General features: G+C 42.9%; 2 protein-coding genes across 13 annotated transcripts in view; one reads left to right on the top strand and one right to left on the bottom strand.

Annotated features, from left to right (window-relative positions):
• The window catches only part of WDFY4 (WDFY family member 4), a 292,757-nt gene that overhangs the window by 45,198 nt on the left and 219,662 nt on the right, over positions 1–27,897 (bottom strand). The window contains exon 48 of one of the 11 annotated variants that reach the window (XM_045040302.1): positions 673–915. The exons of the other annotated variants lie outside the window; for them this stretch is intronic. Coding sequence (XP_044896237.1) covers positions 870–915 — 46 coding nt within the window. The 3' untranslated portion in view covers positions 673–869. Of the gene's footprint in view, positions 1–672; positions 916–27,897 lie in introns of those variants that run through there. 11 annotated transcript variants of the gene reach the window in all.
• On the top strand, positions 56–27,446 carry LRRC18 (leucine rich repeat containing 18). 2 transcript variants are annotated; one of them, XM_045040309.1, is made up of 5 exons: positions 56–257; positions 2,626–2,724; positions 12,027–12,130; positions 21,903–22,763; positions 25,905–27,446. In XM_045040309.1, exons 4-5 carry the CDS (start codon positions 22,000–22,002, stop codon positions 25,924–25,926), a joined length of 786 nt encoding a protein of 261 aa, XP_044896244.1. In that variant the 5' UTR covers positions 56–257; positions 2,626–2,724; positions 12,027–12,130; positions 21,903–21,999; the 3' UTR covers positions 25,927–27,446. The 2 variants fall into 2 exon arrangements, with proteins under 2 accessions (XP_044896244.1, XP_006938022.4); XM_006937960.5 differs by lacking the exon at positions 12,027–12,130 and having other exon boundaries at positions 58–257.

Here is a 27,897-nt window from a genome sequence, read left to right as displayed (position 1 = left end):
GAAGGAAACAAAAGGTACTTATTATAGTTCAGGAACTAAGAGACAGCCTCTGTCATTTTCCATTTCACAAAGTGTTCTAGAATTTTACCGGTGGTCTTTTGTGACACTGCCACCAGGTGGAATGGTGTGCAGAAGACAAAGGCATGTCAGTGTCCCATTTCTCATTTCATCGGCTATGAGCTCCAAGGAAGATCCATCATTTCACTGCCATCAGCAAAGGACGCCATTACCCGTGGTGCCAAGACACCTAACCAAAGGTGAGCCATGGTTTTTAGCTTTTTATTTGTTTATGTGCTTGTCTTATGTAGCTGTCTTTTATTTTTCCACTTCTGATTTATTATTTCATTTAACTTGAGAATTTGTGTATACTCCTACACTGTTTTTTTCTTCTTTTTTAAAATTTATATATATATTTTTTTATTTGAATATAGTTGACACATGATGTTATGTTAGTTTCAGGGGTACAACATAGTGATTCAACATCTGTATACGTTATGCCACACGTGTGGCTGCCGTCCGACCCCATACAACTCTAGTACAATGCCATTGACTGGGTTCCCTACATTGTGCCTTTTATTCTCGTGACTTATTCTTTCCATAAGTGGAAGCCTGTATCTCCCACCCCCTTCACCCACAGACCTAAAAATACCAATAACTGTCAAACACATTACAGATTGCAAAGACGTTTTACCCGTTGTCTAATTCCCACAAAGACCCCATGTAGTAGCCATTGCTTCCATTTACAGATGAAGAATGGAGTGTGCAGTGAGGGAGTAGCCTGCAGACTAGGGGGAGTTCGTGACAGCTTGCTGGAGCCACCCCAAGCGGGCACGGAGCAGGTCCCGTGAATACCAGACACACTGCCGGGATCAGACCTTGACCCAGGGCCCTGGCTCGGAAGACAAGCTCTTTCCTCTGAAGGGGAAAAGAAAACAAAAGTAACCAAAAAGCAGTAACAACAAAAGCCTTAGTTCTGGCTGACTTAGAAGGCATTTACCTGAAAAACCAGTAATTTGTGTAATTTGAAGTTAAAAATGTAAGCATTAGCAAGGTAGCCAAGTTATTACTGCATACCCATGGCATAAACATGAAGCTGTACGTGTATTAAAAGTGGAAGCATATCCAACAGAAGTTACCTTGAGATGCTGAAATTGAGCGGCTTTACTTTCATAAGGTTTTACAAATCTGCATTTTAAAATGTATTCATCTCCTTCTGTATTTTCTTCCTTAAAATATTGATTTTGGGGCGCCCGGGTAGCTCATTCGGTTAAGTGTCCGGCTTCAGCTCAGGTCATGATCTCGCGGAGCGTGGGTTCCAGCCCTGCATCGGGCTCTGTGCTGACAGCTCAGAGCCTGGAGCCTGCTTTGGATTCGGTCTCCCTTTCTCTCTGCCCGTCCCCCACTCATGCTCGGTCTCCTTCTGTCTCTCGAAAATGAATAAATGTTAAAAATTTAAAAGAAATATTGATTTTGTTTATGCTTATCTGTGCTTTATGATTTTCATATTATTTATTTTCTAATTTAAATGATGTCCTTTTATGAATAGTCTAACTGGAAATACACTGAGTAGCAGAACTTCAGGTAATTTTTAATTTTCTGCTTATCTGCATTTGATAATTATTTTAAACCCATTTATTGTTGAAAGTAAATGATCTTTTTTCTTTTGGTTCTTCAGTAAACAAAACAGTGGTGGTATACATCTATTTAAAGTTTTTGTGGTTAACTGTATTTTTATTTTACTTTTGATTTTGCTTTTTTGTACTTTTCAAAATGCATAGTGGTTGAATTTTGCATTTCAATTTTTTATTTGTTAATTATTTTCTTTATTTCTTAACTTCTTTTGGGTATTGCAATTTAGAGGATGTTTATTTCTTTATTTCTATGTATGCATTTTCAAATTTTTCTACAATGTTATTATTTGCATAATAGTTTTCATATTTAAACTTGCTGCCAATTTTCTCAATTTCTGGGAATGTAATTTAAAGAAAAAACAAACAAAATGATTATAAATGTACAAATACATTCACTGCAACCTTATTCACAATAGTGCCAAGCCTGAAACAACAGGAAAAGCAAAGTCCACTAGATTCAGTGTTTCCACATTCAGTCGAAAGGTAGACTTTAGAAATTACACATCAGCCTTTGATGTAATATTAATAGAGGAAAAAGTGACTACAGGATTGTATGGTTTTTCCGAGCATGGTCGTTGTAACTTAATAGTGTAAAAAGGGCACAAAAAGAAAACTACAAGAACTAATTAAATTCAAGTAAACAGGGAAAAGATCGCTCTCTCACAAATCAAAGAGCTGGAAAAGCTATTTGGACAAACAACAAGGAAATCAAATGATATTTCATGGGACTCACTCAATGCTTTATATAAAAGTAAGATTATTTGTCCCTTAAAAGAGGCAAACATGGCTTTTGTTCCCTGTTAGCAGGGACAGCCACTTCCCGGGGGTGGCCATGGACAGCCTGCTCTGCCTGGTAACTAAGTGCCCCAAGGCCCATGCGCTGCTGGGGGAGGCCAGGAGGAAAGCCCCAGGCAGGCCAGGGTCCTTCTGGGGCAGCTAGCTGGCCTGGAACTTTGAGGTGTCTGGTTTCAGCTATTGTGTTCCCACTTTGCAGGCTGGCCTCAAGATTATGCTAATTAACTCCAGGTCCCGGGTCTCCTGTTGCCTGGTGACACAGTTTCACAGTTGAGGAGGAGGAACTGGCATGAACAGGGTAAGTTTTTCTCTGGTGATGGCCCTGCATTTATCGATTTACTTGAACTTTGCCCAACAACCCACGGCTTCAAACTCTGCTTTTTGCTTTCCTCCTTTGAGTAAGCAACTTTGGAAATGGCCGGTTCTCCCGGTAGGTATGCTTTATTTACAAACCCCAGACGCGAGCTAATTCATTATTTAGGAGAGGAGGAAGCTGGCCCTGAGCCCCAGGCAGGAAGGGCAGCTAGTAGGGGACCCAGCTAGGGACCCAGCAGGGCTTTCTTGGGTGCCTGGGGCCATGGCTCAGCTTGGTTAGGTCGGTGTGTGAGTCTGGGCCTTTGGAGTCATGCTTGGGTCTCTTGCCAAAGTCTGAGTCTGAATTGAGAAGGTAAAATTTGCTGCTCCTACAAGCAGGGGAGACTAGTGTTTGAACTGCTGCTGAACCCCACCGGTGACTGACCCCTCAAAGAAACTGCGGTGGGGTTCTCTTCACTCATGAGGCTGGAGCCTGATTACTGCTGACTGTGGTAGCTTTGGGAGCACAATCCATCTTTTGAAAAGTCTGGAGGCAAACCCTTGCCACAAGTTATCCTGAACACTGGGATCCATTAACAAGTAAAGTCCTAGGTGGGGCTGGGCCTTTCGAGGAGAGACTCTTCAAGGAACACACTAGAACACATTCCTTATGTCGTAAATGGGAAAAGGTTGGTGACTTTGGACAGGCTACTTGGCCTCTCTGAGCCTTAGTCCCACGTATGTCCCATGGAGATGAAGATCAGTATATCAGGTTGTAAGAATTCCTTAGGATATCTGTAAAATGTCTGGCCCGTAGTAGGTGGTCAATATAATCCATACACACAGTCTGAAAGCAGAAACTTCAAATGTGTTAAAAACTATGCAGTGTTGTTGCTTTGCAAAGGGTCTGGCACATAGTAGGCTATCAATACATTTATGAACCGTACGTGATGTTATGTGAACCAAGTACTGAACACTGACTCCTTGGGATAAAATGGGGAGTCAAAAAGGTTAGGAAATGTGTACAAAGTCACATATCTAGGGAGAGACAGAGCTGCGACTGGTCTCCAAGCCAGGGTGACTCATATGCTTTCTGGGCTTGAGCCTCAGCCTGCAGAGGAGAAGGGAGGTACTGAGACAGCCACTGCCCACTCTACAGAGCACCTGAACCCCCACGGTTGTCTAGAGACCAATTTTTAGGGCCTAGTGCTTGGTGGCTTCAATTTCCTCTTGGGGATCCTAGGTTCTCCTACTGTTGCTGACGAGAGGTGGGCGTGCTTTCTCCATCCACCCATCATCTGGGCGATGGGAAAGCCAAACTAGGTGATGTTTCCTGGTCCCTGGTATCCCTAGAACACAAAGTGTGCACTGAAACCTGCCCCCCTCCAAACAGGCATGGCGGGTTCCCCTGCCACATCATCCATCGCCAGCTTTCCGTCCACGGCCAATTCGGTTCATTGCCAACCTCCAATTTCCTGCCAGTCTACATCATAGATCTCATCTCGGCCCCCAGAGCTGGGTCTGGTAACACGCACATGCTTTCTTTGCTGTGAGGAGTGAGTCTTAAGGATGGGGCTTAACCTCAGTGCAGTGAAAGTCCCCTCAGATTCCAGCTCAGTTTAGGCTAGTGTCTGGAAAATACGATGAGTCAGCAGCTTTCTTGTCAGCCCAGAGGGCCAAATTTATCACAGGATGTTGTCAAATCAAACTTCCAGGGAAAAGCCAAATGGCAGTTCGGCCCTCAGACAAGAAAACTGAGCAGATGCTGGCTCTGCTTGACCAGCATGTGACTGTGACAGGGGACATGCTTTGGAGGCTCACGAGGTGCTTTCTCGGTAAAGTGGGATGGGTGGATTAAATGAGACAATACATGTGATGCCCTTGGACATAAAATAAGCACTCAACACGTATAGAAACATGTACACAAAATGCCAGCCTGCTCTTGCCTTTTCTCTTTGACCCACGTAGGCGACCCAGAAGACCCTTCCATTGGTTCTGCTCCCACCACATATGGCGAATATGCACCGTCCTCCTCCTGTCCACCCCCTTGGTGCACACCACCTTCTTCTCCTGCCTGCAAGTGGCTGTCTTTGTCTACTGTTCCCTCCCTACCTCTGCAGACTTCCCAGCAGCCGGGGTGACGCCTCTAAACTTCACATGCTCCACCTCATGCAGCCCTGCAGCCCCTGGCCAGGTCTCTGTCGTTATCTTGCACCTTCTTTCTGTCCCTACTCCAGCCCCCTTGGCTTCTCCTTTCTCTTAAACACCACAAGCACCCCCCCCCCATAGGACTTTGCACTTAGTGCACCTTTTCTGCGGTGCTCTTCTCCAAATCCTCCCATGTGACATCATCAAGTGTCACCTCAAATGTCACCTGAGATGACTTCCCCCACCTTCTCAGTCTAAATTTGGCCACCTCCTCCCCAATATTCTCTTCCCGACCCTTGGCATTCCCTTTGACATCTACCAGTTTTGATTTTTTGCAGAACGTCTACACCAACTGAACTGAGCTCGAGTCTTTTTGGTTTTGTTTTGTTATTATTGATTGACTTGCTTTCTCCGAAAATCGTCGTTTCATGAGAAACACAGCAATGTCTGCCTTGTTCACTGTGTATCTTCCGACCTGACCTTGACCTATAGAATGACTCAAATACAAGTGTTGAATGAATGCATGAATGAATGGGCAAGTGAGTAGCTTGGGCTGTAGCAGGCTCTAGAGGTTAAAAGTGGACAAAGGTATAATTGTATCTTCTAATTGTTGCTATGTTTTTTCTTTTGTTATTAGTATTATCATTAACCATTTGTGTTTAAAAGGTTGCAAAGGCTTTTGTCCTTGGGAATCTGCAAAGATAGGTCCGCAAGTCTTAAACCTGCTATTGATGACTAGTGGGGAGTGTCCTAGGGCTACTCAGTGGAGAAAAGCAATCACTACGGTGCTGTTTGGTAGATCTAACAGTATTTACCATCATAAAGGCACTTAGCACTTGCTCCACACTGGCCACTCAATGTATACTCATCCCCACATTTACTTTTCAAAACAACCTACAATTTTCTGACCCGTTTTGCTGACCAGTAAACTGAGCTCATGATTAAAACCAGGCTGGCGGTAAAGATGGGGTGGATCCCAGTTCTAATGGCCTCAAAGCCTCTGTGGTCCCTGCTTCTATTAGTGCCTGCCTTCTATTAAGTACCTTTATACACGACAGGAAGGGAACAGACAAAATGGCTCCCACCTGGGCACCATCCCTATCTGGAAAATGCCAAAGAGCTGCCCCACCCTAAACCAAGTGCTGCTAGCTGTCATTATGGCCATTCTTCCTACCATTTCCAGCAAGTTATATCTATCTGCCTAAAGTCAGAAAAGGGGTGACAGTGCGGAATACTTCAGTAATAATTTCAAGCAAGCCCAATAAAGACTCAAGGAGGAGTGCGAAATCTGAATTCAGGAAATATTTCTATAGAAAAAAATAAGATTAGAAGCCACAGCATTTTTGAAAGACAGGTGCCTAACATACAAGCCATGAGCCCCAAACCACCCTTTTGCACCCTTTAACCTCAGCATCCCTTTAAAAATTGGACCCTGATCTTTCCAGTGGCCTCCCCCTCTGGATGGAGAAAAGTTAGCCACTTTTTAAATAAATATCCTCCCCTACATCGCATCATAGTTTGGGCCACCGACACATAAAAGGCCATGTGGTTTTTATATCATGCTCATCTGTGCTTGATCAGGGTTTTCAGTGCAGTGGAGGGCTTGCTGGCTCTGAGGGAACATCTCTGGAGGGAACAAGAATGGCTCCCTCCCCCTGCCCCTCCTCCACCACCAGTGTCAGCATGGCCAAGCACGGGGCTGCCTGGAAACTGGGCTCTCCGCCTCCCGCTTAAGTCGTATGTCTGCAGGTGGCGGGGCGCTTTTCGGTGCTCCCCCACCTCCATCTGCAACTGCCACCAGGCAAATCGGGGCTCTCAACTCACAAGCGACACCATCACCATCCATCACCAAGGCTCCCATTCACTAGGCACCTGTCACACCCCGGCCTTCTCCTCCTACGCAATCTTCACATTGCCCCACTCTGCCTGAGGAGACCGAGGCTCAGAGAAGGACTATGGCTTCTCTTACACATTAGGAGGAAGTAGGAATTCAGGATGTGAGCCAGGCTGGTCCACCCCCAAAACTGTGGCTCTCTGTATGTGTGGTCCCTCCTTGTCTTTGTCTGGGGAATATTTTCTCAGATTTTCCTCTTTGATTCAAATATGCTCAATATTTTAAAATATTTCTTGCACACACACACACCACGTCTATTTTAAACAGGGTGATATGAGTGGTTTTACAGAACTCATGCGATTGAAAAGGAAGTGTGTGTGTGTGTGTGTGTGTGTGTGTGTGTGTGTATGAGTGTGGGTGAATGTGTTTGTAACTTTCTTAATTAGAAATAGATTCTGTAGATACAGAATCTTGCAGATAATTTGGAAACTACCCAGGCATTTAAGGAAGTAAAAATAACCCGATACCATAATACCCAGAGGGCATTCTTCCTAATATTTGGATGTTCTTCCAACTTTTTCTCTGTGGGCTTGCATGCACGCTCCTGAGAGCGCTGATGTAATATGTGCATGTAACGTGTTCTTCATAACATTATATCTCAAAAGATTTCCTTTCAGCATTTCTGAAAAATGATGTTTTTGTTTTGTTTTAGTTACTGTTGAGTATCCGTTTCATTCTATGACTGCACAGTAATTATTTAATCAGTTGTCCATTGTTAGATATGTGGATTGTGTCCACTTGTTTTTATTATTTTAAGTGGCACTGCCATAAACATATTTATACAGAACGTTTTGTTCTTATTTCTTGAAGGGAAATGCTTAGAAGTGGCATCTGTGCTTCCTGGATAGCCGGGGGGCCCGTCCCTTCCGGGATGGTCAGCCCCATCTCCTCAGACCTCCTGCTTGATTCCATTGCTCTACCTTTGCACTTGTTCATTCCTACTTTTAGAAGCTTTTCTTTCTCTTTGACCTAACCCAATTAAAATTTCATTTGCTGTACTACTAACCCGCTTTCCAGTCTCCCTGCACACTTAATCTCACAGCCAAAAAGTTGATCACGCCATTGTATGCAGCTATTTGGAAAGTCTTCCTATCTTCAAGTGTGCCCCGCCCAGGGCTGGGTACACACTTGGTGACTAATAAATATTTGGTGTGAAAGTAACATCTTTCCCCTGTAGACTTCTCCCTTAAAAAATAGTCTGCATGTTCTAGAAGTCTAGAAGTAGGTGGAAAAACAGTGGGTCAAGAGGATTACATAGCAGCTGTTAAAAGCTGTGGAATCTGGGACGAAGCTGACCCCTTTCTGAGGTCAAGGGAACTGGAACGACCTTGTTAAGCACTACAATGCATTCGTTCAACCAATACTGACTGAGGGCCTCCTGTCTGCCAAGCACTGGGAATTTAGAGTCTAGTGAGGGAGGAGAGCAAGGGACAGACAATAAAAATAAGCTTAATAAGTAAGTCTACCATAAAGTATATTTAGGTGTTAAGTGTTATGGAAGAAAGTGCAGCAGGTGTCCCTGGGTAGCTCAGTCGGTTGTGTCTGACTTTGGCTCAGGTCATGATCTCACGATTTGTGAGTTTGAGCCCCACGTTGGGCTCTGTGCTGACAGCTCAGAGCCTTTTTGGGATTCTCTCTCTTCCCCTCCCCCACTTGCGCATGCACTCTCTCTCTCAAAATAAATAAATAAACCTCAAAAAAAAAAAAAAGTATTGCAGAGCAAGAAGGATCCATGCTTGTTGGGGCTTAGTTTGCATCATTCTTTGGGGGATCAGAAAGGTTGAATTGGAAAGGTAGAATTTACCCAAAACCTTGAAGAAGATCAACAGGTCAGTCCACTAAATACCTGAGAGAAGAACCTTCCAGAATAATGAAGCAGCTGGAACAAAGGCTATAGAGAAGAATTGTGGGGCAGTTAGAGGAATGGCCGGGCTGGGTGGTGGATATGGAGTAAGCATGGGGGCGAGTGGTGGGGAGTCCCTCAGAGAGGCAGTGGGTCAGGCCATGGGGCCACTAGAAGGTCTCCAGCCCTTACTTGGGTGAAACAGGAGTCACTAGAGGGCTGTGAGCCAAGGAGTAACATGGTGGCTGTGGTAAAAGAAGTCCCCTGGCTGATGTGTTGAGAAGAGATTGCATAGGGTAAAGACAGGTGCAGGAAAACAAGGTAGGAAGCCACTGCAAATGGCCAGTGGCAAATGGTAGGGACTCAGCCCAGGGTGGCTCTTGGGCAGGTGGTGAGAAATGGTAGGATTCTGGATCTACTTTGAGCACAGAGTCCACAGGATTTCCCGATGGACTGAACATGGAGTAGAAGAGGAAAGGGGTACTGAGCATGGGGCCACAGCTTGGTGCCTGACACACAAGATGCTGTCGCTGACAGCCTGGTCAGAGAAGGCTATGGGTGCAGCGGGTCGACAGCGAGCTTGGTTTTGGGCACAGTGTGTTTCGGTGTCTTTACACCATCCAAGTAGAAATGCTAAGCAGGCAGAAAGAAGGATATGTAAGTCCAGGATCGAGGGACTTCTCTTCTCTTCTACCAAGAGAAGAGGCAAGTGACTTGGCTCTGCTCCCCAGGGAACCCATGGCAGACACGGTTCAAATCCAGCTTGGTCAACCCTCTGCCACATCTGGTTTATTTCCACTGTCCCCTGGTGCCCCCACTCAGTGGGGTCCTGCACATGGTAGCTTCCTGATGGACCCCCGGCCCTATCTGAGGGCCCATACTCCACGGTGAGGTACCAGCCCAGGATAACACTGTGGGTGATACCAGCCGGGAGGCTGGATTTCCTTCTGTATCAGGTAGAAATTAGAGAGGACACAGGCTTGTCTGTGATCACCCTGGGGGAAGTGTAGGCACTGGCCTTCTTTCTTTAGTTTGACAGGCCTTAGGGTTTTTCTCAAAACAGCTAGAGTATAATTTGGAAAATGAGCCATATCCTATCTGCTCTCATTCTTTTTGGCTGATTTTGTTTTTGTGCCTCTGGTCTGCCTGCCTTCCTTTCTCCTCTCCCTCCCTCCCACCTTGCCTCCTCTATTTCCTTCCTTCCTTCCATCTTCTCCCCTCCTTCTCCCCTCTGCTTATCCGTTTCCTTCCCTCTGCCACAGGGCCTTTCCATCTGATGTTTTCTCTATCCAAATACCCTCCCCATCTCCCTGGATCCTCACTTCCTTCAGTCTCTGCCCAAATGTTTTCTTCTCAAAGAGGCCCTTCCTGGTTACTGTCCCCAGAAGTGTATGTCTCCCCTAGGAACATCTCTGCCTCTTTTGTCCCGACTCTTTCTTCTCCAAGCACTCATGGCCACCTGGCATCGTGTGCCTCTTTGCTTTTGTTCATCTCCTTCTTCACTCTGCTTGCTGTATAAAACCACACCTCGTCCATGGCAGTTGTCCAGTACATACTGTTAATGAATAAATGAATCCAAAAGGGCCATGGGAAGTTCAACTGCTCCCTTATGGTCGATCTTCAGGGCTTCCCTTTGAAGAATCTCACAGCTTCACATGGGGGCATCTATAGCCCCCTTGGAGCTAGGGGCTTTCCTATAGCAGACGGAGGCACCACACCAGGGTACCTGCCAGTGATTACGGGGTCTGTGCCATTGTTCACCCCTCAGCAAGTCCTCCCTGGGGCCAGATGGGGTACAGAAGAAATGCACACACACAGGGCAGTTGAGGAGAACTACCCCCCATCTCCGCGACCCTGGGGGGCCTGTGCCTCAAGGAGCTATGTATGTCTCCTTGTGCTGCAGGAGAAAGTCATCTGAAGTCTGCACCTGGGTAGGCAGGGATCCCAGTAAGGACACTGGGCTGTGAAGCGTGACTCCACTGTTGATCAGTGAGGCTGTCCTCATCATGCCACTAATCCCCTCTCCCCCAACATGCAAAGCCACAACATACGCCTCCAAGGCTCACTCACCCTCACCCCACCTTCAGAAGCAGTCATTTTTAACATCTTATTCACAGAAGTGGGAGCTGAAGCTCAGTGAGGCTCAAGAGACTGGTCGAGGTCACCTGGATGGTAAATGGGGAGATGAGCGGCCACCCATGTGGGTCCAAAGCCCCTGTCCTTTTCATCCTTCCAGGCCGCTTTTCTGAGCCCACTTCCTTATCTGCAAGGGAGGCTGAGGCTGTGAGGAGAAAATGCAATACCTGCTATGTGGCCACAGCAGTATTTAAACCACATTGGCTGAAATTGAATTCAGACTCGTCTCTTGAGGTTTCGAGGTGCCAGGACTCACTGGTTCCTCCGCTTTCCTGGGTGGGGAGGTCGGTTTGTGCGTTTTGAATGTGTTAGTTGATGAACAAGGCATTTCTAGTCTGTTAAACTAATAATCTTAATATTTTATTTTAATTGTAAGGCACCTATTCCCTTTTGTTCCTTTAACAAATCCAATTAAAACAGAGTACATTCAGAATTACAAAATAGATGCTATTAAACCAATAAGAAATCATAATCTTTTGTTATTGGGCCATGTGACCCCCTGGGAACTTTTGCTCCAAATAAAAGTTGAATTCTTATTATCCGCCAGGGGAAGGGGGCAGTTTGACAGATAACGACTTCCCAGGCAGCACATGTACAGAGCCTCGCTGTTGCTAAGGACAAAGAAGTAAATAATATTAAGGGTAGACAAAGCTACATGTGCGTAATATCCCAGTAAGATACTTAGAGCTGCGCTGATCAGATTAACCAGATAACTGCCACATAAGGTGAACTTGATAACTTCCACCCAGACACTCTGTTTGCTGCAGCCCTGATGTCATGGAAAGAACACTCCACCCAGAAGCCTGGGGAAAGGGGAGCCGTTTGAGCTTGGATAAGATACTTCATGCCCCACTCTGCCCCACAGCGTCCTTATCTCAGGGTAGGAGGAATAGTCCCACCTCAAAGGAGAGTAGTGAGGACTGAACGGAATGGCAAACGGGAGGTCGCTTTGTGGAGGAGAAGGCATGATGTGCCTCTAAGGGCTCAGCACGCGTGTGGGGAGGGGTGGAGGGGTGGACAGCATCATGTGATCGACACATGGAGATGGCCTCCTGTCTGGGAATGTCAGGTGTGCATGTTGCAGGGGTTAGATTTTAGTGAGCCCACATGGTGAAAATCAAACTTCTGGTGGTCTGCATACAGTCTCTCGGGGCCCCTACACAGCCAGCAGCCCCCCCAGGGCAGAAGAGGGCCCCAAATTGTGGTGAGCACCCAGGAATGTGGTGGGTTGTTTCCAGACCATGCTGGATGAAAACCTTTATCTTTACGTTCTTGACAAATTCAGGGTGGCAAGAAGCTCACACGTGGGGGTGCTGGGGGACTAGCACAGCTGAGGGACAACAGATTCCCATCTCCATCACCACCTGCTTGGGGGCACATGCCTATTAGGTAAGCTGTGGTGGCATATGTGTACCCTTTAAACTCTCTCTCTCTCTCTCTCTCTCTCATCGTCAATCTCCAAGCTCTTAACAGTTAAATGACTCCACTAATGCTATTACAATACCTTTAAAATTCATCTTATTCAGAGATACACATCCATATATGTATCTAGGAGAACGAACACCCTGCACATTAGCCCATGGCCAATATAGTGAGCAGGCAATGGCCTGAAATGGTTTCTTCGGGGACCCCAATTTGCATGTGGTGCCTCCAAAAGGTCAGTGGGACATCTGCGTTATTGACCTGGCAGGTACTTTGGCCAAAGTTTGGTCAGCTACTTCAGCTGGGGAGTCCACTCTGTTCCCCTTAAGCTGCTTGCAGGTTAATCCTGCTGCATTGCACTGGCTAACCCATGCCAAGTCAGAATGGGCCTAAATGAATGTCTGGCCACCCAGAGTCTGTGACTCTGTGACATATCTTCGTTCCTATCTCAGACACCCCATAGGTGACCAAAACCGGCAGCACACCTTTTGGGGGACATGAGGGGCAAGCAGCCTTAATTTCTGGTACAGGTGTCTTTTGCCCCGGGAGTGCTAGGATTCCAAAATATCTTCTTCTCCTTGGAGTCAGAGGGCTGGCAATGTGTCCCCACCCCCTCGCCCGCCACCAAGGATAAGCAATTCTTACTGCTAGAGCAAAGGCACCAGAAGAGAGAGAAGAAAGGCAAGATAGCGTAGCACAAAGATCATAAGCTTTGGTATCAGACAAATCTAGGTTTGCTTTGGCTGTGCTGTGTTGTCTGTGTTACCTTGGGGAAGACACCTGACTTCTCTGAGCCTCGGTTCTCTTATTTTCAAACTCAGAATGATACTTGGCATAGTTGCTGTGTAGATATAGGAAGGGCCCAGCAGCGTGTCCCCAGTAGTTACTTTGGACCAGCTAACTCTGTAAAACGGGTAGAGGGAGCACACAGATCCTGGCCCAGAATGGGCATTAGACAAAATGGCAATTCTTTTCCCCCGGGGAAAATTACACCTGAGTCAAACATTAGTGCCTATTTTAGAGACCTGGCTAGAGGTTCCAGACAGATGCACTCCACAGACGCCCCCACAGTGACCACCCACATCTTCATCTGCCACATGGCTGCTTACGAGAAGGTACAGCACATTTAGGAAGGGGTGGAGGCGACAGGGAATGATTTGAAGATACGTGGAAAGTCACGGCAGAAGTGAGGCTGGCCTCTTGCGTGTCTAGTGAATGGGTCTTCCGAGACTCAGGAGAGAAAATAAATGCAATGCCTTTGGCATGAGTGATTTTATTGAAGGAGGTTCACACCACTTCCCCTTAAGAGATGTTCTGCAAGCAAGAAATTTCTCACCCATACAGTATGAAACTTGCTGTGAAGTTAGTTCCAATACTGGCTATGAAATGGCAGGGTTTGGGGGTTTCAGTTCTACAGTGCGTCTTTCCTGTATCTCAGTGCATTAGTCAAAAGAGTGAAATAATTATTGTGAGATCACATTAGCAAGATGTTAAAGATATCAAATGTATACAAAATCAGTCTTAATTACAAATATAAAGACACATGAGTGCGAAGCACAAGATAAATTCTGTTATCATAGTGATGATAACAACCTTACAACTGAAAAATGCCTGCAAGTATTTTGATGGTATTAAAATATAGGTTGCCATTACATTTTTAATTTAGATATCCATGGGGTGTCCCACCATGCTGTTTGATTCACAATGACTAGATAGAAAAATTAATTAAAAATTAGAGTCAACCAACTGGTCCAGTTTTTCCAAAGTACAAAAACCAATTGTTCAAGATAAAAAGACTCAGTACCTTGAAAAATGTTTTGTATTAGGCTTCTCAGCTATTCGTATGATATGAAATAGATTACTCATCTATCCATCCATTCATCTGTCTGTCTGCCCATCCATCCATCTATCTCTCCATCTATCTATCAACTTCTATCTCTTTTTCTGATTTCCAGCTTCCCTTGTGTGGGTTGTTGGTCTCACTCTGACATTAGAGGATTCTGTGAATTGATAACATCAGACCATCTAACCAGTTTTAGTTGAATCAAAAGATCATGAGTTTTACACTTCTTTTGCCAATACTTACTCTCCTGCTCAATGGGAAGAAATGGGCAGGATGCTGACCTTTCCAAGTTGAATGAGAGAAGGCATATATTCCTGGTCTTTGGGGTCTTTGCAGGTCTTCCTGCACTGGTCGGTTTCTAGGGGCACTCAGCAGCATAGGGGATCAGGATGGGCCTTGAGCAATATAATACACCTGCTCTTCATAACCAAGAGCAAGGGACCCAGCCAGGTAGGGTGGCCCTGAGGAAAAGTGTGAAGGTGGTGGCGGTTGATCATGTTTCACCTGGCCTGGGGCCATCTGGGTACCCAGATGTACCAGGGAGGAGGTGCAGTGCATTATCTAGACCCTGCTTTGCTTTGCGGGTAATTAATGGGCAGGCTCAGAGCCAAAGGGCCTGTTGGAGTAGTCCTTAATGGAGAAGTGCTCTGTGGGCAGCTCCGTGCTGTTCCCTTCCCATCACTCATCAGAGATGGAGGGCTTCTTACCAGGGTGTGGATGGGCTCTGGGGAGCAGGCTTAACGGGGCTCACCTGGGTGGATCTTCAGTCTACTGGAAGCATCCTTCTCATCCAGGGCCCCTCTAGCACATGCTTATTGTGTTTGGCCTTTCTGAGCTGAACTTTATCTTGAATATAAGAAATACAAAAGACAGCCCAGACTTTGGAGAGCTCAGGAGAATCAGGTGGTCAGAATCAGCAGCAATCTAGATTTTAGCTCTTTGAGTTCGGGGACTGGCCCTGTTTTTTGCTCACTTGTGTAACACAGAGCTTTGTCACATAACAGGCTCTCAATATACTTACTCTATGAGTGGATGAATGAATGGATGGATGAATGAATGCAGGAATAAGCACATGGATTTAGCTTAAATTGGTCCCAAAGAACTAATACAAGGATCATGAACAAAGGAAACTTTCCTATTTGTTCAGAACCATGTGACAGAATTGTCCAATAAAATACAGAACTATGCAATGTGTGGGACACATGTATACTAAAAATGCTCTGTTGTTTATCTGAAGCTCAAATTTACCTGGGAATTTGTCATTTTATTTGCTAAATCTAACAACATTATAATGTGGAAAGCAATTAATAAGCATTAAGATGAGAACACAGGATCCCTTGCTCTTCGTCAATCTTTTTTTAAATTTTTTAACTGTTTATTCATTTTTGAGAGAGAGAGAGAGAGAGAGAGAGAGACAGAGAGAGAATCCAAAGCAGGCTCCAGGCTCCCAACTGTCAGCACAGAGCCTGATGCAGGGCTCGAACCCACAAACTACAAGATCGTGACCTAAGCCAAAGCCAGACACTTAACTGACTGAGCCACTCAGGCACCCCGGCCCATCTTTTTTTAAATTGGGATTTCAACTCAAGTGCAGTAGAGCAGTTTTTCTGACATGTGCCTCAGGCATCGCTGTTCCCTGTGGGGATATGCACATGTACCGTAGCAATGCCACATGGTACACATTTGGATGCCTTTTACTGGGCAGGACAGGGCTAAGTGGGGGCATAAAAAGTCACAGACTTTTAGTCCAAAACCAGGCTAAGCAAGCAGCCACAGTGAAAAGGACAGGAAGAGAATATGGAGTCCTAAATCTTTTTAAGTTAAAAAAAAAAACTGTAAAATTTCCTTTTTTTAGCACACAGTTCTCTGGGTTCTGACATATGTACAGCTTCATTCCCATAAGCACCAGTCAGGACACAGGCAGTTCCAGCACCCTGGAAGACTCCTTCCTGCTGCTCCCTTGTAGTCAAACCTTGCCTGCCCCTGATCCCTGGCAACCACTCATCTGTTTTCTGTACTATCATTGTGGCTTTTCCAGAATGCCGTATAAATGGAATCATTCATTATATAAGCATTTAAGATTGGCTTCTTTTATTCAGCAACATGCTTTTGAGATTCATCCAAGTTGTCCCATGTATCAATAGATTTGTCTTATGTTTAATAGTGTTCCATAATAAGGATATGCCACAATTTCTTTATCTGCTCACTGAAAGGCCTTTGTGTTGTTTTCTTCTGGTTTTGACAACTATGAATAGAGTAGCCTTAAACACACATGGAAAAGTTTTTGTGTGAACCTGAATTTTTGTTTTTCTAGGGTAATTATCTGGTCAGGGAAATGCTGGGTCATAGGATAAGTGTACAATTAATTTTATAAGAAATTGCCAAACTGTTTCTCAGAGTAACATTCTGAATTCCCATTAGCAATGCAGGAGTGCTCTGGTTGTCCTATATCCTCACCAAATCTTTGTACTATATAGCTTTTTATGTTTCATTTTGTTTTTTATTTTAGAAATTCTAATAACTGTGCAGTGGTGTCTGTTTGTGATTATAACTGGCATTTTCCTAGTTACTAATGATGTTGAGCAACCTCTTGTGGGTTTATTTACCAACTACATAACTTCTATGGTGAAAAGTCCTGTTAAATCTCTTGGGCATTTTATTTTTATTGTATTGTTTGTCTTCTTACTGTTGACCTTGGGTTCTTTATAGATTCTAGATGATAGTCCTTTTGTTGGACATGTATTTTGCAAATGTTTTCTTCCATTCTGTAGCTTGTCTTTTTATTCTCAAATTTTTTAAGAGCGCAATAATTTTTTGTGGAAGTCCAATTTGTCAGTATTTTATTTTTTTAATGGATTGCACTTTTGCCTAACTCAAGCTTATGAAGATTTTCTTATATGTTTTCTTTTAAAAGTTTCATGGATTTATACTTTACATTCATATCTGTGATCCAATTTGAGTTCATTTGAATTAATTTCAATAGTTTGAGATTCAATTTTTTTTTTATTTTAAGTGACTAATTGTTCTAACACCATTTATTGGAAAGTTCATTGCCTCTCCATTGAATTTCCTTTGAACTTTTGTCAAAAATCAATGGACAATATTGGCCATATTTGTGTGGTTCTATTTCTGTACTCTGTTTTCTATTCCACTGATCTATGTATGTCTCCCTTCACCAAAACCATGTGTTGTAATTATATGGTAAGTTTTAAAACTAGAAGCATGAATCCCTCAACTTTATTTTTCTTTTTCAAATTTTTTTGGACCTCTAGTTTCTTTTTCTTTCAATACACATTTTAAAGTCTGTTCATTCACGTATAAAAACAATCCTGCTGGAATCTGTATTGATCTTTAGACCAATTTGGATAGAATTGACTTCTTAACTATCCTGAGTCTTCCAACTCATAAACATGCTATGTTTCTCGATTTATTTAATCTTCTTTGCTTTATTTCATCAGTGTTTTATAATTTTAATCACAGAAATCCTGTACAATTGTGTTACTTATGTGTAATACACAAGTGTTTTATTTTTTGGAGCATTATTTTCCAAATTTCAAATTCCAATTGTTTGTTGCTGGAATATAGAAGTGGTTTTGTGTGTGCGTGTGTGTGTGTGTGCGTATGTGTGTATTAACCAAGGTGTTAACTTTGTACCCTGCAACATTGTTAAACTCATTAATTACTTCTAAGAGTATTTTTAAAATTTTCTGGAAATCTCTAGGTGAACAAGCAGGTAATCTGTAAGGAGAGTTTTGTTTCATCCTTTCCTGCCTGTATGACTTATTTTTTTTGCATTATTGCACTGGCTAGAATTTCCAATATGATGTTCAATAGGCATACTGAGAGTTTACCTTGTTGTTTTGTTGCCAAATGTAGAGGGAAATTTAGTCTATCACCAAGTATGATATTAGTTGTAGAGTTGTGTGTGTGTGTGTGTGTGTGTGTGTGTGTGTGTGTAAGCCCTTTATCAGGTTAAGAAAGAGCCTTTCTATTACTGGTTTGATGTCATAAATGGATGTTAACTTTTCCCATAAATTTTTTCAGCACCAGCTGATATGATCATGTATTTTTTCTTTTTAATTAATTTTAATTAATGCAGTAATATGATGTATGCTGCATTACATTGATTTCTGAGTACTGAGTCAACCTTGCCTTCCCATTTGGTTGTCATGTATTTTTCTTTTAACATATTACTAGATTCTTTTTGCTAATATTTTATGGAGAAGTTCTGTGTCTATATTCATGAAGAATATTAGTCTGCAGTTTTCTTTTTTTATATGGCCTATGTGTGATTTTAGTATCAGGGGAATGCTGGCCTTAGAAAATAAGTTAGGCATTGCTCCCTTTGCTATTTTCTAGAAAAGATCATGTAAAATTGGTGTTGTCTTTAAATTTTTGGTAGAGTTTTTCAATAGAACTATTTGGGTCAGGAGATTTGGGAAGGGAAGTTTTCCAAGTATGAATTCAGTCTCTTTAATGAATATTGGTCTTCATAAGTTGTATATTTCTTTACTGATGAGATTTTTAGTTTGTGTTTGATCACCCCTAAGTTTTTTTCTAAGGTTGTTTGTACTATTCCCTTATTATTCCTTTAAAGTCTGTCTCTTTAATTACTGATATTCATAAAATGTGCCTTCTCTTTCCCTTTTTCTTTCATTATCAGTCTGGTTAGAGACTTTCAAATCTATTAATCTCTTCAAAGAATCAGCTTTTAGTTTCATTGATTTTCTCTGTTGTCTTTCTGCTCTCAATTTTATTGATTTCTTCCCCTTTCTTTATCATTTACTCCTTGTGCTTGTTTTAGGTTTATTTTGATCTTCTTTGCTAGTTTTTAAAGATGGAAGTTTAGGGGCACCTGGGTGGCTCAGTCGGTTAAGTGTCTGACTTTGACTTAGGTCATGATCGTGTGGTTTGTGAGTTTGAGCCCTGTGCCGGATTCTGTGCTGACAGCTGGGAGTCTGGAGCCTGCTTCAGATTCTGTGTCTCTCTCTCTCCCTCTCTGCCCCTACCCCGCTTGTGTGCTCTCTCTCTCTCAGAAAATGAATAAAATTTTTTTAAAAAGTAAAAAAAAAAAGATGGAAGTTTACATCATTGGTTTGAGACCTTTCTTTTTAAAAATGTTCCTAGTATGAACATTTAAAGCTATAAATTTCCCTCTAATCACTGCTTTAGTTGCATATCATAAGTCTTGACATATTCTATTTTCATTTTTCTTCAGTTCAAGATATTTTCTAATTTCCCTTGAGATTTATTTGATTCATGAATATTTATAACATATGGCTTAATTGTTAATTGTGGAGATTTTCCACTTATCGCTCTGATATTGATTTCTAATTTCAATTCCATTATTTTCAAAGACGATTCTTTGCCTTATTTCAATTTGTTTACATTTGTTAAGATTTGTTTCATAGCCAAGAATACAGTACATATTTGTGAATATTCCATGTGCACTTGAAAAGAAATGTGTATTCTGTTGCTAGGCAGAATGTTTTACGTGCCAATTAGATCAGCAATTTTCATCTGGCGGGGATTTTGCCCCTCCAGTGAGGAGTTGGCAACGTTTAGAGACATTATTGTTGTTAAAACTAGTAGCGAGCTATTTGCATTTAGTGGGTAGACTCTTCTGGCCTTTTGCTGGCTAAATACCCTACAATGTACAGAACAGAACTTTCCCCCATCACTGCCCCACCTCTGCTAACAACAAAGATTTATATGGTCCCAAATGTCAGTAGAGCCAAGGTTGAGAAACCCTGTTCCTTGTGATTTTCTCTCTAGTTGGTTTGTTGATTATTGAGTGACAAGTATTGATGTCTCCACTTCTAATGACAGATCTATCTCTTTTTTCAATTTTACCAGTTTTCAATTCTTTTATACCAAACTCTGGTCTTAAGTACATATACATTTATTATTTTCGTGTCTTCATGGTGAAGTGTGTCTTTTATCATTATGTGGTATTCTTCTTAATCTCAGGTAAGTTTTCATGCTCTGAAACATACTTTGTCTGATATTAATAAAGTCACTCCAGGTTTCCTTCAATGTTTGTGTAGTATGTCTTTTTCCATTCTTTTAGTTTAACTTACTTTTGTTTAAAGTAGATTTCTTGTAGATAGCATATAATTGGGTCTTTTTCTTTTATTATTCATTCTGATAATTATACTTTGGATTGCTGTGTTTAGGTCATTTTCATTTAATGGAAGTACTGATACGTTTGGATTGAGGTCTACCATTTTAATAGTTGGGTTTTTTGCTCCATTTCCCCTTTTCTGCTTTCTTTTAGATTACTTGACTTCTTTTTTACAGTTTCATTTTAATGTTCGTATTTCGGTTTTTCTTATGTCTGTATATTATTTTAATGATCGCTCTGGAGATTTAAAATATACATACTTAACTTTCCACAGCCTACTTAGAATTAATATTTTAATTTAGTGGGAAAATGCCCGCATCTGACTCCTGACAGCATGCTTTTGTTCAGGGTGGGAGCTTGGCCCAAAATAGAAAATCAGCAAGCAAGCTTTAGAAAACAGCCTCTAGAACCAGAAAGAACAGTTTTCATTCTCTTCCCAGCTGAAGATCTTCCTTGCTCCTGAGCCTCAGTCTTCCTCCCTTTACAATGATGATAATCCGATGGATCTTACTGGATTGCTGAAGATTAAAAGGAATATGTGCAAAGTTCTGATAATAATAGTTAATAGTTAACATTCATCAACCTTTTACTATGTGTCAGGCACTGTTGTAAGCGCTTTATACCTAGATAATTTGCACTCCCCAAGAGCCCTACAGGGGGGATGTTTTCATAAACGAGAAAACTGTGGCATTAAAAATTGAAGAAAACTCTTCCATGTAGATCTAGACTTCTAAGCTAAGCATTCTGAGGCCAGAAGCTACCCATGACTCTGTACCTTCTACTTCTCTGTATGGCGGCAGTCATAACTATGATCATACCTACCAGTGCAGAGGTGTCTACAGTTGAATTTCAGTGTGAAGTCTGTGAAGGGAGGAGGTGTAAGGGGTAGGAAGTAGAAAAAGACAGCATTCTTTTACATTCTGCCAGGCTCAACCCTGGCTCCTCCACACTCATCCGCACAGCGTAGGCACACACTCTCCCTTGTGGGCTGAGCAAAAGACGTTCCTGGGCTGTTTCTGTTGCACTGCAGTGATAGTAGCTAAGGCGTGACTAGTGTCTCTGGGTCCAGAAGGTGAGGAGAGATGTAATACGTAAGTCATTCTTCACTCCCCCCTCATTTCATATCCAGGCTATGCTGCCTTTTTTTTTTTCATGTTTCTTTATTCTTGAGAGAGAGAGAGAGAGAGAGAAAGTAAGTTGGGGAGGAGCAGAGAGAGAGGAAGACACAAAACCCAAAGCAGGCTCCAGGCTCTGAGCTGACAGCACAGAGCCTGACACTGGGCTCAAACTCATGAGCTGTGAGATCATGACCTGAGCCGAAGTTGGATGCTTAACTGACTGAGCCACCCAGGTGCCTCTATGCTGCTTCTGAGAACTCAGCACACCCACCCTAAGGATTCAAGAGATAACTGAAGGAAACACTAGATTTTTGTGAGGGTCTGGGAAGTGGCCGATAGCCAAGAACACACACACACACACACACACACACACACACACACACACACACACTTTACCAGGAAGAGTCCAGGATAATGGAGAGATTCATATTTCAAGGAATGGCACAGAGGGGTGTTGAGCATCCTTCAGGCCAACCTTGCACCCCTGAAGAGGGAATTGAATTTGCTAAAGATCTTTGGCTAGGTTACTCCTGCTGATGCCCTAATTTCTGTCTATCTCGTCTCTAACCATTAGCAAGAGAAGCATTACAACTGGGGGGGAGTCTAGTGCCCTCACATCATCTTCTAACTAGACATATTTTCTCTTCTTGTCAGAGCATATCTTCTAGCAGTTTCTTGTGACTTTTCCCTCAAACCGATCACCAACCAATCAGAACAACACACTCCAAACATACACCCTTACTAAAAGAACATGGCCAAGGGCGGGAAAGGCACCAAGGGCAAGAAGATTACCCTTAATGTGGCCAAGAATTGTGTCAAAATTACATTTGATGGGAAAAAACGCCTTGACTTGAGCAAGATGGGAATTACCACCTTCCCCAAGTGTATCCTGAGACTGAATGATGTGGATGAGCTCGACCTTAGCCGGAATATGATCAGAAAGATCCCTGACTCAATCTCCAAGTTCCAGAACCTGCGGTGGCTGGACCTGCACAGCAACTACATCGACAAGCTCCCTGAGTCCATCGGCCAGATGGCTTCTCTGCTCTACCTCAATGTCAGCAACAACAGGCTGACCACCAATGGGCTGCCTGTAGAACTCAATCAGCTCAAGAATATCCGCACTGTGAACTTGGGTTTGAACCATCTGGAGAGTGTGCCCACCACGCTGGGTGCTCTGAAGGAGCTCCATGAAGTGGGCCTACATGACAACATGCTGAGCACCATCCCCAAAAGTATCTCCAAACTCCCCAAGCTCAAAAAGCTCAACACAAAGCGAAATCCCTTTCCCAAGACAGAGGAGTCAGATGCATTCATAGATTCCATCAGGAGGCTGGAAAGCTTGCATCTGGTGGAGGAGAAGGATCTGTGTACGACTTGCCTGAGAAAATGCCAACAGGCCCGGGACAAGCTGAACAAAATCAAGACTATGGCCGCAGCAACACCAAGAAGGGCCATCTTTTCTAACCTGGTCTCACCCAACTCCATGGCCAAGGATTCACAGGAAGATTGGAGGTGACCTGGGACCCTGACCCTGAGGCAGGAAGGGGAAAGGGAGGGAGGGAAGATGGCAGGGGGCTGCATCTACAGGGAATTATGGGATCCCCCCATTATTGCAACAGTTCCTCCAGCCAAGCCCATAAAATACCTTTCCCTACCTCCTTGGCTTGTGATTTTGTTGACTGAAGGGCTTTTAGTTCTTTGCCATTCCACACGTTTCTCTCTTCTTTACATGCACACACCCATATGTACAGGCACAATGAGTCAGAAAAGGGCCATCCATCCTACTTCTTCCCAGAAGTCTCCTGCCTACAGCCTGTGGCCAGGGCAGCCAATATTGTTAGCATGCTCTTAGTCACATTGTCATACACTTCAGGACCAACTGCCAGCTCCCAAATGTGGAGTTCATTCCACGGGAATGCTTTGGTTCAGGGTTTTGGAAGTCAGGGATCTCAGAGCACGGATCGGTAGGAGGGAAGATGGACATCTAGTCTTGGGAAGGTGACAAATCTGGGCCACAGAGATGGGCAGATAGTATCATTAAGTGTTGGCAGGTAATATCTGGGGGTGAAAGCAGTACTATCTTTGTCTCTTGTCTGCACATGCACAATTTGCTCTAGGAGCCTTCTAGACTGAATCTGCAAGCTCTTGACTGGCTGTGAATGAATGAGAGTGCATTCCCCTATTATTATGTACCATTCCTTTCCAGACTCTCGTGGGGGAGCAAGGAAAGAATGGGTGCAGGTACGGGTTGGTGCAGTCAATACATAAATACCTTACCAGGCATTGGGCTAGGTGCAGTGACTGTGTCTTAGAGGAAAGCTTGCCTTGTTGTGTGCAGACCAGTTGAAAGAAGGCAGGGCAGAATGTCGTTGTCTGAGAAAGTGAGGAGATATGTGCCAAGATACGTGCAAGCATCGAGAAAAGCCAAAGATTCTGGAGCTGGACAGATCTAGGTCCAGGGCAGCTCTGCTTCTTTCTTGTCATTTCTCTGGACATCTTACTTAGCTTTAGTTCCCTCATCTATAAAGTGGGGAAAACACCGGCCCCAACCATAATGGTTGTTGTGCATCTAAAGCAGATGGCACACAGAGTAATTACTCAAGAGAAGTCATTTCTCTGTATGATCTGGAACTTGGTACATCTCAAAGCTGAAACAATACTTTGGACCGTCCCTAGTCACACTAGATCTTTGGCAGAAATGACAGTGGTAGAGTCAATTCTCACAGTAGCTGAGAACATTCTATGCACTATTCACTCATGCTCATCCATACCTTCATACTGCCTAAAAGGAAAGGATCACAAAAGACATATTCAGGAAAGCCTTTTTCTTTTCTTTTCCTAACCAAGACTTTCCTATGTCAGTGGCAAGTTTTTTAGTGGTCAGTGGAAAAGTAGAGAGATCTGTTCACTCAGCAGGACTAGCTTACTTCTTTTTTGCATATAAACCACAGCAGACAGCATACTTCATTTCTTCACCCATTACTGCTATTTTCCTTTGTAATGCTTAGCTGTGACAACTGTTCCTAAAATCTCTGAAGATATGAATCAAAGTTCCCTTTTCAGCTTTTCCCTTTATTAAATGTTTTCCATTATAAAAATAACAAAACCACAACAGAATTTTAAATATAATATCTTCAAGTATCTACAATTCTACAGTGTAAGCCAGCTATAATACGGGCAGATTTCCTTATTATTCTTCTGTGTATATTTTTATATGCAGTTAAAATTATAGCATTTACATCATTTTTATCCTGCTTTGAAAACCAAGTCATTACATGGTCTTAGAAACCACAATTTTAAACATCTGCAAGCTAGCCAAACACGCACATAAGTTACTGTTGGGCATTTGAGCTGTTTCCGGTTTTTCACTAATAGAAATCATTTTGTGATGGAAGCCTATATGATGAAGACTTTAAAAACTGTTTTTGCATTATTTTCTTGGTATAGCTTCATCATTACAAATACGTTGAAGTGTGGTTTTTAAAAATAATTTTTAATACATGCCATCAAATAACTTATAACAAGATTACACATTTATGTATCTCCCAGTAGTATATTAGAGACTCTGTTTCACTACATCCTGGTCAGCTGTGAGTACCACCTTTTACATTTTCCCCTTCGCTTAATGTCTGAAATGATTTACTAGAAGCCCTTCCCAAGGTGGGTGGAGCAGTCATGTTTGTGAAGTGCTTGATGAGATGTCATGCCTTAGGCTCAGGAGCCATCACTGGCACGTTGGCCTTGAACATGTCCCTAACTAAGGTCGCCATTCTGCTATTTTAGCTACTTCCTCTCTCACCCAAGAAGTACAGAATCCATGCAAGGGCATATGATCCCGGCTAGTTATTTGGATATTACCCATTTCCGTTCTTTAGAATTAGTGTTCCCCTCTTAGTCACTCAAAGGGATTGGCAGAGAACAGGAACTAAGAATAAAAGGTCCCCCTGTGCCCCTAGGCGGGCTCCTGGTCTGGACCATGGATTTGCCTCCGCCTCCCTCTCCTGCCCTGTCAGGGCATATTTCCTCCACCACGCCTGGTCCTGAACAATCTCCAGGCACCAATCCTGGATTCGCTGCCAACTGAGTGGTTGGTGTGCAAGATGACATCATCCTTGTCTTATCTGCCATCCTTGGTCTAGGTGCTTTATTCTGCTTTCTTCCTCATAGCCATGTCTTAGGAAAGGGCTGTAAGCATCGTTAACTTCATGAGGATTGACAAATAAATGGGCAGGGGGCTTTGATTTGCCATAGGATACATTCATGTTAGACACCTGGTTAGCCAGGAAAACTGGCATTAGAATGGAGCAAAGATTAGAGATAAAGGTGAGTTGTGTGTCCTCTTCCACATTTCATTGCTTTTTTTGGGGGGGGATCAGAAAAAAGGCTTGATGTTAACATTCCTTCACGGTCTAAAATACACAGTCACTTTTCCTTCCTGGAAATTGTATTAAGCTTAAAAACACTTGATAGGAAAAGCATGGGGTTTCCCTTTCCTCAAATGGAACAAAGACCCTATTTAGGCTAACCCAGTCACTGTCCTTTCTGAAAGCCAGGCATGACCTAGGTGACCCCTATATTACCTCTGCCCTTCCTGTGTTTTGCCTCCGTGACCTGGAGTAATTAATTGCCTCAGTCTCTTGTCTCCATCCCCAGGATCCGATCAACATCTCCCTAGAATAGCTTTATGGCAAACCCTTGAAGACTAATCAGCCAACAAGAACAAACGACTCTGAAGAAGAAAAGCCCTCGGTTAGGAGAAGAAAGAGTGGTAAGGGGAACATTCTGGAAGCCAGGCTGTCTGGTGCTGGCCAAGATACTGACTCGCTTCTTAAATTCACTTTGCCTCTCTTTGATTTAGACCATCTGTGTATGAAAATGACTTTGGGAAATACTTAGTGTATTTTTTTATGCATATAGAGGAAATGTTTAAAAAATGATAGATATAAATTATAGAAAATTAAAGTTTTAAAAGAAGACTTTAAGACTTAAAAGACTTATGGTCTCTACACTTCTTTTGAACTAGTAAAACTCTCTATGCTAATCGCCTGTGGTAAGTTATGTACTTATAATGCAATACATCTGAAACTAAAATTTACACAAAAGATTCACACAAAGAAATATATTTAAAAATATGATAGATAAATAAAAGTAGATTTTAATCATTCAGTAATGCACAGGTAGGCAAAGAAGGAAAGAAAGAAAGAAAGAAAGAAAGAAAGAAAGAAAGAAAGAAAGAAAGAAAGAAAGAAAGAAAGAAAGAAAGAACAGGAAAGAACAGAAATGAACAGGGGAAAAGTAAACAAGGAAACAAAATATAAAACAGCAGATTTATGTCCTCACATTTCAATAATTATATTAAATGTAACTAGTCTTCTTTATTTGCCATGGCCCCAAACTAGAAACAACCAAATTTCTCTCAACAGGCAAATGGTTAAACAAACCCTGCTATATCCATATCATGGATACTACTGAGTGATAAAAGGGAACATATTATTGATACATGCAACGATGTGGATGGATCTCAATAGCATTATTCTGGGTGAAAAAGGCCAGTTTCTGTGGGTCACATACTCGATGATGCCATTTTTAGATCATTCTCTAAAGAACAAAATGATTGAGGTGACAGATCAGTGGTTGCCAGGCGTTAATGCTGATGAGGGGTGGTACAGGGTGGGCAGGACCATAAAATGTAGCTCAAGAGATAGCTCTGTGGCGATGAAAACAATTGATTATGATGAAAGTGGTAGTGGTTATACGAATCCACACATACGATAAAACGACACAGAACTATGCACACATATTGTACCAATGTCAATTTCCTGGTATCGAAATTGTACTAGAGTTGCATAAGATGTAACAACCATCAGGGGAAATTAAGAGAAAGCTGTACCGGGACTCTATGTACTATTTTTGCAACTTCCTGTGAATCTATAGTTATTTTAAAATAAAAAAAAATTTTTTTAAACAATCTTGCAGCCCAGATGCAGCAATAAACAGATCCTTGTACATCAGCCAAGTGCTAATTTATGAGTAAATGTGACAAGCTTAATGTTCTGCAACCATCCCAAAGAGCTAAGGCATTTCAGGAGAAAGAGCACCTTAACCTCAGTTCACCAGATAATCTAAAATGATCCACTGTTGATTTTATGCTTAAAGATGCTACAAATAATAAAAAGAAAACGTGTGCCTTCTCTACCCACGTTCCAGGTTTTCTGGTGGTGGCTGGGCACAAGCAGCAAGTTGGGTGGGGGACCTTGAGCCAGCGAGTCTCTCCCTTCCCAGTTCTAGGTTTTCACCCCCCCACCCCGACCCCCTTTGGTCCAACGCAAGCAACGTGACTAAGTGGAGCTGGAAGGACAAAGGGGCCAAGCTTGGGGTAGACAGAGAGGCTTGATTTACGCTTCTACCTAGAAGTGGGTCTGAGGTCACGGCCAAGGGTATGGCAAAGAGGAGATGTGAGCAAGAGACATAAGACTGACATGAATGGGGCCTGAAACCAAGGTCTGCGTGTGACCCAGGCAGTGCTCACTGGAGGTCACCAAGCTCAGCTGCTCGTGGCCTATTGAGCCAACCATGTGAAAAGTTCCTCAATGCGGGGCATTGGTTATACCACCAGGTTGTTTAGTTCACCTCCGGTTCCAGCAAC

The sequence above is a fragment of the Felis catus genome, chromosome D2 (assembly GCF_018350175.1).
Source record: "Felis catus isolate Fca126 chromosome D2, F.catus_Fca126_mat1.0, whole genome shotgun sequence".
Taxonomy (NCBI): domain Eukaryota; kingdom Metazoa; phylum Chordata; class Mammalia; order Carnivora; family Felidae; genus Felis; species Felis catus.
The sequence above is the reverse complement of the archived record's forward strand: the minus strand, read 5'-3'. Positions and strand labels throughout refer to the sequence as shown.